The sequence below is a fragment of the Vollenhovia emeryi genome, unplaced genomic scaffold, assembly GCF_000949405.1.
Source record: "Vollenhovia emeryi isolate VEMERY1.0 unplaced genomic scaffold, V.emery_V1.0 DF939310.1, whole genome shotgun sequence".
NCBI lineage: Eukaryota > Metazoa > Arthropoda > Insecta > Hymenoptera > Formicidae > Vollenhovia > Vollenhovia emeryi.
The window spans coordinates 80,258-90,749 of record NW_011967056.1 but is presented as its reverse complement, the minus strand read 5'-3'; the positions used below and the strand labels follow the sequence as shown (position 1 = coordinate 90,749).

At 49.2% G+C, this 10,492-nt stretch overlaps 2 protein-coding genes across 3 annotated transcripts; one reads left to right on the top strand and one right to left on the bottom strand.

The window, feature by feature from the left end:
• The first annotated feature begins 229 nt into the window (after nucleotides 1-229).
• On the top strand, nucleotides 230-6,479 carry LOC105558793 (RING finger protein 207-like). Of its 2 annotated transcripts, XM_012006704.1 has the most exons (8): nucleotides 230-598; nucleotides 794-942; nucleotides 1,024-1,826; nucleotides 2,645-2,989; nucleotides 3,069-3,354; nucleotides 3,437-3,826; nucleotides 4,200-4,480; nucleotides 4,565-6,479. In XM_012006704.1, exons 1-8 carry the CDS (start codon nucleotides 399-401, stop codon nucleotides 4,793-4,795), a joined length of 2,685 nt encoding a protein of 894 aa, XP_011862094.1. In that variant the 5' UTR covers nucleotides 230-398; the 3' UTR covers nucleotides 4,796-6,479. The 2 variants fall into 2 exon arrangements, with proteins under 2 accessions (XP_011862094.1, XP_011862093.1); XM_012006703.1 differs by having other exon boundaries at nucleotides 4,200-6,479.
• A 94-nt stretch (nucleotides 6,480-6,573) lies between these two features.
• Nucleotides 6,574-9,673, bottom strand: LOC105558794 (poly(A) RNA polymerase, mitochondrial). Its single transcript, XM_012006705.1, has 7 exons — nucleotides 9,439-9,673; nucleotides 9,073-9,239; nucleotides 8,742-8,978; nucleotides 8,448-8,657; nucleotides 8,151-8,365; nucleotides 7,527-7,747; nucleotides 6,574-7,438 (listed from the first exon to the last, which is right to left on the bottom strand). Exons 1-7 carry the CDS (start codon nucleotides 9,587-9,589, stop codon nucleotides 6,903-6,905), a joined length of 1,737 nt encoding a protein of 578 aa, XP_011862095.1. The 5' UTR covers nucleotides 9,590-9,673; the 3' UTR covers nucleotides 6,574-6,902.
• Nucleotides 9,674-10,492: the final 819 nt, after the last annotated feature.

Sequence of the window (10,492 nt, the reverse complement as noted above, 5' to 3'; positions counted from 1 at the left end):
GGGGTTGGTCACCGCGAAAGCGCGTCGCGCTACGTCAGAATGACGGGGCGAGCGAGCAGCAGCCGTTAAGGCACCCTCCTCAGGGTGTTCTCTCTCTCTCTTTCTCTCTCTCACTCTCTCACCGTGCGGGCGGGCCGACGGTGTCCTAGGGGGTAATAGACACCGTTCCGGGAAGCCGCGGTCGGCTGTCACGGCGTCGCCGCTGGACGCCGCTGTCCATGTCGTCGCGCGGTAAGTCACGCGCGCGCAGCATCCCGATAAATCGCTCCCGTTCTCTTCTGCAGGGGGGTACGCGAGCATGGGACAGGGAGCGGTGTCGTGAAGCGAGGCGGAAGGCGCGTGTCGTCCGCGCGCGCGTGGCCGACGGCGCGACCCAGGGTGGCCGAGTGCCGGCGACGATGGCGAGCTCGGCGGTCGACGGGGTCGGCGACGACGGCACGACGGGCGTGCCGGGCGGCGGGCCCAGGAACCCCCTCACCTGCGGCGTCTGCCACGATTACTACAACGAGCCCTGCCTGCTCTCCTGCTTCCACACCTTCTGCGCCCGTTGCATACACGGCCCGCACATTGACGGGACGGTCAAGTGTCCCCTCTGCGGGTACATAGGAACATGTGACCACTTAGCGCAGTATCGTTGTCACTTGCTGCCTTTTGCCTGAATATTATTTCTTCTCCTTGCGTTCTCTTTGTAATACTCTTTTACTTTTGTATTTTTATTCATGCTGCGGCTCTATACAGTTTTCTTTCTATCACGAGTGATACTTATGTTAACGTCCCGTCGTAATATACGCAGGCAACAGACACAATTGAAGGATGGAGCGCAGCTACCACCTTCCGATCAGCTGATACGCCAACTGGTGGAGCTGGCAAACTCCGAAAATCCGCCGTGCGCCAATTGCGACAAGCGCGACAAGACCACTATGTTCTTCTGCACGACCTGCGGTACGTCGATGATACCTTTCAACTATGGTATATTCAGTATCGAGGGTTGTCTGTAGAATACACAAAGACGTGCGTTTACAGGACAAGCGCTTTGCACCCACTGCAGAGAGCACACCCACCGCGCGAAGATGTTCTCCACCCACGAGGTGGTGCACATGAGCAAGTGCACCAAAGATACCCAGCGTCGTTGTCCGAGTCACGGCGAGCAGTACATAATGTACAGCCAGAGCGCCAAGTGCATGCTGTGCGCTACGTGTTTCCGCGACACGCCCCCGGACGCGCGGGTGCACTGCGTGGACATCGAGAGCGCCTGGCAGCAGGCCTCGAAGAAGATGGAGCGGGCGGTGAACTCGATCTGCGAGCTCCAGGCCGGCATCAAGGACGGCGTGCTGGCGCTCAAGTCGCAGCTGGACGAGCTGCGGCACAGCCTCGAGTCCGAGAAGCGCGCGCTGACCGCCTTCTGCCAGGGTATGCAGGAGGCGATCACCAAGACGCACGCGTACGTCCTCGCGGAGCTGCAGCGTCAGTTCGACACCAAGGAGCGCATGGTGCGCTCGCAGCTGCTCGCGCTGGGTAGCGCGCTACCCGTGCTGCAGATGCACCTGATGCTGTGCACCGCCTTCACCACCGGCGCGACCAAGTATCAGTTCCTCGAGCTGGCGCACCCGATGCTGGACCGGCTGAGCCGCGTCGCCCAGCTGGGCCATCCGTCGCGGCCGCCCCTGCTCGCCGCGCACATCAAGACGAATTATCGGGCTGACTTCGCGCGCGCCCTGCATCCCTACATAGGTCAAGCGCAGACCCCGAAGGCCACCGCCGAGTCCCTGTACGATCAGATGGCCGGCGGCTATACGATAGGTCAGCCGGAACCGCAGGTGCTTCAGGTAAAGAGCAGAGCGGACGGAGCGAGCGATCGCGCGATTAACGATCCGCTTTCTTATCGCGAGTTTCCTCGTCACCCGAGCCGTGTATTTCCGCGCGTCTACCTTTTGCTCGCAGGAGTTTACGTTCGATGCGCGACTTGTATTTCTTTAAGTAGAGTGTACCAATAACTTGTTCAGCAGGCTCGAGTTTCGTTCACGTCGTCATTGAACGGAGTCGTAATCGATAATCGAGAGTTAACACAGCATGTGACTGTAAGATCGCTGGTATGTACCGCCCACGTACAGCACAGAAAGGTTGCAGAAATGTTACATTGCAAGATTGCAACATTGCAGCAACGTTGAAATGTCCGTCCTCAGAGAGATTGCAGTGCAACGTTATAGCAATGTTGCGGTGCAATATTTTTGGAATAATTTGTCGTTGTTGTACATAAGCAGAGAATTTACTACTTACATATCCATCCGGGCCTTTTTCAATACACAGCAAGCTATTGCGAAGCAACATAAGGAGATTATGTCGCTTCGCAATAGGTGGAGATTGCGAGCAACACCGCACTGACCAAGTACTTAATAATTCGCGCATTATTGGTATCAACGAAAATAACATTATAAATTCTCGTAATTAGAAAAACTTTTTAAATAGAAAATACAGTATTTTTATTGTTTTTCAAACATCGCTGCAACATTGCTATCGAAAGTTTGCAATTTTATATCCCTGCAATGTCTCTGCAAGATTGCAACGTTTCTGCAATGTAACTGCAACCACCTGTGCTGTATGGGCGTACCCGTCTTACGTCAGGAATACTTTTTTTTCCCAACAGAGCAGCAAGACCACTCAGAGGCTGCCGCCGAAGGGCGGACCCGACGGCGGCCCGTTCTCCAATCATTGCCGGACCTTCGACACCCAACTGAAGGAGCTGAGCCAGCAGTTGATGACGGTGAAGGAACGATTGGGCGAGCTGCAGAGGGACGTTTCCGTCTTGAAGAGAGCAAACACCCCGCCGTTGGGTTCGCGTTACGACCACGTGGCGAGGGACTGCCGCTTGCTCGAGCAGCAATTGGAGCACCATCAGATGGAACTTGAACGCCTGAGAAATGTCTTCGACGCGCTGTGGGAGGAGCAGATGTGCAGGATTCACATAGAAAAGGAAATCTTCCATTCTCAGGTATGTCCGCCCAGGCGAGTTAGACTCGCGGTTCCCTTGGCATCGCTCTGCCACTTGATCGTGTGGTATTTCTGTCCAGATGAACGACATACTGTCGCTGAGGAGCGAAGTGAAGAAGCTGCAAGTGCTCGCCCAGCACCTGGAGCCCTTCGTCAAGTCGTTCTCGATAGGCATCGGCGCCGGAGAGGTGAGCGTGGCCGCGGCGGATGCGGCCGATAGTCAACATCTGCAAGCGCTGCTGGACCATCTGGCGCGCCTGCAGATGCAGGAGCCGCCGCCGCATCCGCAAGCTCAAGCGCCGACGAAGGATCACCGTCATCCACGTGGTACCGCCACGAGCGCCGACAACGCGCTGTACATGAAGGGTGAGAGAGAGAACGGATGTTCCTTAGATAAGAGAGCAACGTAGGCATCGGACATTTATATGCATTTGCTTGAATCGTTCAGAGTCGAAGGAGATTCCGACGCGATGTCGCACGCCGTCCGGCGGCGTCGGCGCCGTTCTGGACTCGAGCGGCAACATAGTCGTTTACGGGACGGCCAAGTCGACCGACCCGAAGCGCGGCGTGCTGAGTCAGTTGATCGAGAAGGCCCGCACGCCGAAGGACGATCGCAAGAAATCGCCAGGCCGAGAGGACAGCCGCGATCGCAGCCAGAGCCGGCGTTCGCGCAAGTCGCCGGACAGCGCGAAGCCCAAGACACCACCCGGGCACGCGTCCGGCAGCAAGATGCGGTCGTTGTATCGTTCCCTGACAGGCGGCACCGGCGACACGTCCGCCGAGGCGCTCGATCAGGCGGAAAGATGCACCGACTCGCAGCAGCCGCAGTCTCATATCGGTAAGAACGGGAGTCTCGCAGGAGCGTCGTACGCAAACGAGTACTGATACATTATGACACGCAGGTCTCCCTTTGTAGTCCACCGGGGGGACGAAATTTCGGGTTTAGACTTAGAGGCGATAAACGTCCGACAGCCGAATACGTAAAGTTCCTCGCCGTTCGCCGCTCACACGCTTATATATACGATATGTGTAAATATGTTATATACATTAAAGAAAGCTGTAACATTGACCCACATGTAACACACTCTATCGCACATTTCACCCTTACGAAGTTAAGTGTCTCGTCGTCGTCGCGCAGCGAACCTTCGTGCACCCGCTGCGTACGAAGAGGATGAGACCGTCTTCTAAAAAGAGTCCCGTGCTTCCAGCAGGCGACGAGGGCGAGTATCAGCGTATCTCGGAGGCCTCGTGCATCGGCGAAGCGAAGAAGCGCGTGCAGGCGCAAGTGCACGCGGTCCCGGCCGACGATCAGATACGAGCGATGCCAGGCAGCAAGGTCGCCAAGATCTACCCGGCCAGCGACTCGGAGGAGCTGTTCTATGGCGACGGGAAGGCGGCGAGCGACGCGAGGAGGCGGCGGCGCGCCAGCTGCGACAGCCTCAGCACGACCGGCTCCGGCAACAGCAGGCGGTCGAGCATCGCCGATGGGACGGTAGGTCAACAGTCCGTCGCGCAGGACCCCCGGAAAACCCTGGTCGTTTTGATCGGATCACGGACGCCGTCGTCTCTCGTGCAGAAGCAGCGTTCCTGGGAGACCTTCCCGCGGCCCAAGAGCAAGCGCGGCGCCGGCGGCGAGGACGCGGGCGCGGGGATGTCGTCCCTCGGCCAGCTCAAGAAAGCGGACAGCTTTGAGGGTCACGAGAAGGCGGTGCGCACCTTGGTGGCGGCCGTACACGAGACGCGCTCTCAGCTGCGGCAGCATCACTTACATTATCATCGCAATCATCGTAAGAGCAAAACGAATTGAGGCGCTTTTTCTCGGTCCTTTCGCCAGCTCTGAGGAGATATTGTCCGAGGGGTAGAGATCCGCGAGCCTATATTGCGTATAAATAGCAAAAAAAAAAAGAAAGAAAGAAAAATGATCAAAAGACTAAACGCGCCGTGCCCCAAGTGGCTTAAGTATACACGTTATTTATTAGCAACGGAGGCGTATTGTTGTGAGAGCCGGCATTATCGGTTTTTCGAAGATTTTGGACATTCTATTAGTATAATAATAATAATGGATATATAAATTATAATAACGGTACTGAGAAAAAAGGGTCTATATTCTGCGCGATGTGGTGGAGCACGGAGATCTTTATTATCGAGAATGCACTTCTCGTCTTTATATTGCTTTTCGAGAGATTCCTTTGAGCACGTGTGTCCCCGGTCAAACGCGTGGTGTTTTGTATCGTTCCGACGTTTTCGACATTTGTATTGTGTCCCTCGTCGAGAGGTCGCACCACGTACGACGACGTGCGACTCTCGCAAGGTACCCTTTTGTATAGCGATTTAATTGCATTCGAATATGACGAAAGCGCCGAAGATCGGCGTCGCTGCCACACGGTAAATCCAGACGTTAGAGAGGACGGAAGAGAAAGAGTGTACGATCGTGCGTCGTATTCGCCGCTCCGTATTGTTGACACGACCTGCCTGGGGCGGTTGACGCGTGTAGGGCCTTGATTAGGGATAGATAGCGGGGAAGTCTTTTTTTTTCCTGACAAAACGACGCGCGTGTGCAATGTACAATAATTGCAAAAGAACCGCGGTTGACGTTACAATCTGAAAACTGTACACAGACAAACGAGTCCGTTCCGTTCCGAGCGCACATTATCACGGTTTCGTTATCGCAAGAGTCCTGTCGCTCGCGTGTCCCCCCCCCTCCCCCCCCCGCGTTTTCTCCGTTGGAACACGCGGATTCGTTCCCGCTCGTATCCGTGACACACGGACCGCACGAGATTCTTCCTCCCTCGAACGTCAACGGGTCGAATGCATAGTCCAGTAAAGTACGTCGCGCAATTCGATCGGTCGAGTAAAACGGTAATACTTTAGCTAGTAAACAACACTGCCAGTCGCGATATATTACGAATTTAATCGGCGATGCTCGATTCACGAAGAGCAGCCTAATTCGCGGGCGTTCACTCGTAATCGTTCAGTCGCATCAATAAAAAAAAAAAGGCCCGGTGATCGCCCTACGATCGCGCCCGCGGGGCTTGGTCACGATTACGCACTGTAATTATTGACCGTAATGTAACGATAATGTTTACGATTACTCCAAAGGATAAATCGGTATTACGAGGAATCGGTTCCTCCTTGTGAAAGTCAATGCGATCGTTAATCGTTGTTTCGAATTTAACTACGAGCGAAGACTTGTAATCTTCAGCAGGGTTACAATGAACGTTCTAATTATAGCGAGTGTACACACGTAAGCATGTATGAGAACTGTCGAATTGCTGGTATAGTAAAAATATATACAAGTTAATAAATATACCCGTGATTTCTATGTCATATCTTCCGTGGACCGAAAGCGATCCTCGCCGCTCACTTCGCTTTCGCAACAAGTGCTCACGGTTGTATGTACTTGTATATAAAAAAAATATATAGATACATGCATGTTCCCACTTGTTGAATTTTACAGATTAGAGAACCTCAACGGACGAAGTAGGAGAGAACGCTTTTTGGCCTCCGACGTTGACAATTTTTCTGAACGAATACAACGGTACGGTATTACAATTTCCAGTTAATTAATCTGATAACTCCGATCGATACTTTACACGTATTTATTTAAGGCTAATATTAATTGATTTAAGTCGTCGATTTTATGTACATTTCCCTTCTGTTTTCACATATTATAGTACAGTACACGATCGACCGCAATAAAAGTTTCTCTCTGTCGTTTGTTTCTCTTCTTCTTCAAGTAAAACATCTCTGAGCTTTCTGGCACCTCCGCTATAGAAAAACTCCGTTTCATTCTACACTGTCATTTTATACCAAATCATTGATATGAAACGGAAAGGGTTTCGCGCAGAAATATACACGGCGTATGTATTTCTGCAGAGATGAAAGTGTACATATATTTGCTACTCGCTCGGGTATCATACTGTTTCCGTCTTCTGCGTTTTTGCTTCGTCGATATTGTCCTCGTTAACTTCGAGCTTGTCAGAAACTCCGTAGGAATGATTCTCCGAGTATTCTTTCATGGCTTTTTCTTCCATGCCGTTCAATTTGTTCAGGTTTATCGTATCATTATGTATTTTCAACAAGGCCATGATACCCCAGTTGATGCTATTGGATTTGTCGGCAGTCTCCAGTGTGTAGATCGCGTCGTGCGATTTGGTAATTATATGATTCACCTCGTGGGGGGTCACATTTTTGCAGACGTTCAACGTCGTTTCCAAGGGATTGGTGATGTGGAGCGGCGAGCGCGACGGTTTTCGTATCTCCACACCCTCGCGGATGCATATCCCTTTCGTCTGAAAGTCGAACGTCGAGTAATACTCGAAGAAACCGTGCAGAAGCGTCTCCAGACTGTCCTGATTCGGCTTGTACTTGTAATCGATTGGCAATTTGTTAATATCCCGCAGGAAGGTGCAATCGATGCCGTTGTTCGTGCAACGAATGTCGGTGCGCGCTGTACGAGAGAGAGAGAGAGAGAAGAGGAATGCGGTTTACTAATTGAACGTTATACAACCCTTTTCTTTACGACACGTGTTACTTACTGGCATGCATCTTTAACGTTTTCAAGGACGGCAATATCTTTTTCTGTTGCAAGTAGAACAGCACCAGCAACGTAAGAGGGAAGTTCGTTATCCATTGCCCTGGTGCGTCGGACGTTATATTCTGACACTTGGCCCATACCCGTATTGCTATAACGAGCGGCCTCACCCGCCAATCTATCTCGCCGTACAAATTTAATAATTCGGTCATATATATGGCGGTCCTGGAAGAGAGCAATTCGGTGTATTAGCGTCCCGTCGTGCCTTCAAAATACGAAGAAATCCCTGCGCCAGATATAGAATTGAAATCACAAGTACGGAGTGACAAGGGAGTAAGAGCCGAGACGGGATGTTAGTGTCTAAATAATTTTTATGTTCAAGTCTATTGCGAAAAAGAAGTCAGGGTTTAAACTGGTGTCGACACTCGAAACTTGAGTATTTTTTTCCGTAAGGGCCCAGGTTCAAACCCTGACTTGGATATTATTTTTCGCGATAGACTTAAACATAAAAATTATTTAGACACTAACATCCCGTCTTGGCTCCCTTATTACTTCGTATGTGTGTTTCTTACATTAGAGCCTTGTGAATTTTATTAATTGCTTAGAATTGAAATACCTCACAACTTACATGTTTGTCGCACTTAAGTCACATTCAGTGTGCGTGTAGTCGTAGTGGAATTTAATTATAGGCACTCGAGCCTCCAGAATCTTCCTTACATTGAGAACTCCGGGGATGAAGTACTGCATGGTGTTGGCGAGTATCGCCAAAAACTGCTTCGTCTCGTTCCTATCTTTATACTCCATAGACTTGGAGTGAAATACCAATCTACTCGCCGCTTTGCGCTACAAAACGTTAACAATTCACTGGTATTTGGCGTCGAGTACGTGGGCGTTTGATTAGGTAAAATATTACTTGTATATTTACTTCTTCACTGTTATCGGGAACAAGAACTAAATCAAGGTCACACCTTTTCCTCCCGAAACCATTTATGGAGGAGCCGAACGGCAGAACTTTCATGTTCTGAAACAGCCTAGAGAAGTATTGCTCCAAGTGGTGAGCGGTGTGAAATCTCAGTCTTACTTCCAGGTCCGTCAGTTTCAGTGCCTCATAGAGGACTATCATCTGCGCCGATGTCTGCGGAACAAAGTTGTACGTTTCACAAGGCTAAATGTCTCTCAAATTTCACACGAGCTCGACATGTATTATAGAAAAGTCTACCGATTTCGCGTTACATAACAGCTTTGCGATCTCCCGGTCGCTGGGCAACGAACAACCATGGTCTACAGACAGGGATACCCTCTTCTGGTTATTTCTCTGTTGAGCGACACCTTGTCCTTTACGGAACCACAATACCGACGATTTCACGGGAGCAGCGAGGTCCTCGTTTGCAAAGGAAGCAAACGACATAGCTTCATTTATCGCCCTTACATCTTGAAACTCGATTAAGATATAGTTCTAAAATCGGTCACAATACGATACTGTCACAGCGGTATTTACGTGTAAACGACGCGTATAATTTTGCATCAACGTTGAATAATAGCTGACATACATGCCGATTATTTATTTGGTAGTGATGCATACTCAAGATGCGTCCAAACTGCGAGCAATAGTTGTAAAGATCGTTGTGCGATTTCGACGAGTGTACTTGTATCAATAAGCTTCGACATGCCTGACTTCTTCTCCTGGTGATTTCTGTCTCGAGCGTCGTTTCTCCACCTGCAACATTGCGAGATGGCAATGTAAACTGTGCCCCAGAAAAGGTATAAATAACCGCGCGGAGACGAAGACTCGAAAGATCTTAATCCACGCTGCATCCAAAAGAATTACGTTTCTACTAATAAACTTCTCTGAGAAGAAGCATGTAACATTATCTGTAAGCTTATAGGTTATATTGTAAAATTGTCAAGTTACTCACTTTGCTTATTGTCCCTGTGTTGTACGTTGGTTGACAACACCGAGACGTGACTGCGTGACCTTAATCTACTCGTGCCTAACATGAACTTTTTGCAATAACAACGATTTAACCACGAAAAGGCATTCAAACTGGCACGGCTAAAGAGCGCCATTTTTAAATGAGCGCATAGCCCCGTGTGCCGCGCACGTGTACGTACCTTTGACTATATAATCATGATGGACTGCTAGTTGGCTTTTTTTCGATTTAATGGACATGAAACGCGCCCTCAGATCCTAAACGGCAGAAAATGGAAACATCAAGTGAGATTCCGATGGTAAATGGTGAGAAAAGAAGGTGTCATAGGCCGGTATTCATAGTCCGTTCTTATATTTAAGATCATCTTAAGTATACTCTTAATGTGTTTTCAACCAATCACAGAGCCGTATTAGCGTCTTAAGACAACACTTAAGATGATACTCAAATAAGAATCGACTATGAATACCGGCCATACATATGTATATCACTAGTCTACGATTTTTAGCAAATTATCAATCTGCTAAAAGTCGTAAAATAGTGGTGTGTGTGTTCAGGCAGTCTTGCTATTATACATTCTTACATCATAAGAAAAGAACGAATTAAATTTAAAAAGAATGAAATAAATACAGAATGTTAAATATGAAATATTTTATTCAAACTAAAATATGTATATGTTTATGTAATATACAGGGTGTCAAACTCGTTTGTAGCCAATCTAAAAATTTGTCTGGTACCTTACCCAGGAAAATTATTAAGAATGTGCCGTAAAGGATGCTTGCTGTTGGATCATTTACAACGTCTTTTAGGATATAACAATTTACAACATCTTATTATGATCCAACAGCAAGCATCCTTTTTCGTACGGCACATTCTTAATAATTTCCCTGGGTAAGGTACCAGACAAATTTATAGGTACTAAAGATATGTTGTGATTAACACAACATTGCTGCTTAAATGTGTCTGTAATTATAACGCAGTTTTAGAAAATAATGCATTAGGTACGCTGAAATGCAGTACTAGTACATTTTATTGATTCCCC

Bases quoted from the DNA above. Each gene is read 5' to 3' on its own strand.
- LOC105558793 (XM_012006703.1), top strand. From the start codon at position 399: ATGGCGAGCTCGGCGGTCGACGGGGTCGGCGACGACGGCACGACGGGC. The intron at 3,355-3,436 runs GTGAGAGAGAGA...TGAATCGTTCAG, and splicing joins CAACGCGCTGTACATGAAGG to AGTCGAAGGAGATTCCGACG. The intron at 3,827-4,199 runs GTAAGAACGGGA...TGCTTCCAGCAG, and splicing joins GCAGCCGCAGTCTCATATCG to GCGACGAGGGCGAGTATCAG.
- LOC105558794 (XM_012006705.1), bottom strand. From the start codon at position 9,589: ATGGCGCTCTTTAGCCGTGCCAGTTTGAATGCCTTTTCGTGGTTAAAT. The intron at 8,658-8,741 runs GTAGACTTTTCT...TTTGTTCCGCAG, and splicing joins TGTTATGTAACGCGAAATCG to ACATCGGCGCAGATGATAGT. The intron at 7,439-7,526 runs GTAAGTAACACG...TCTCTCGTACAG, and splicing joins AACGTTAAAGATGCATGCCA to CGCGCACCGACATTCGTTGC.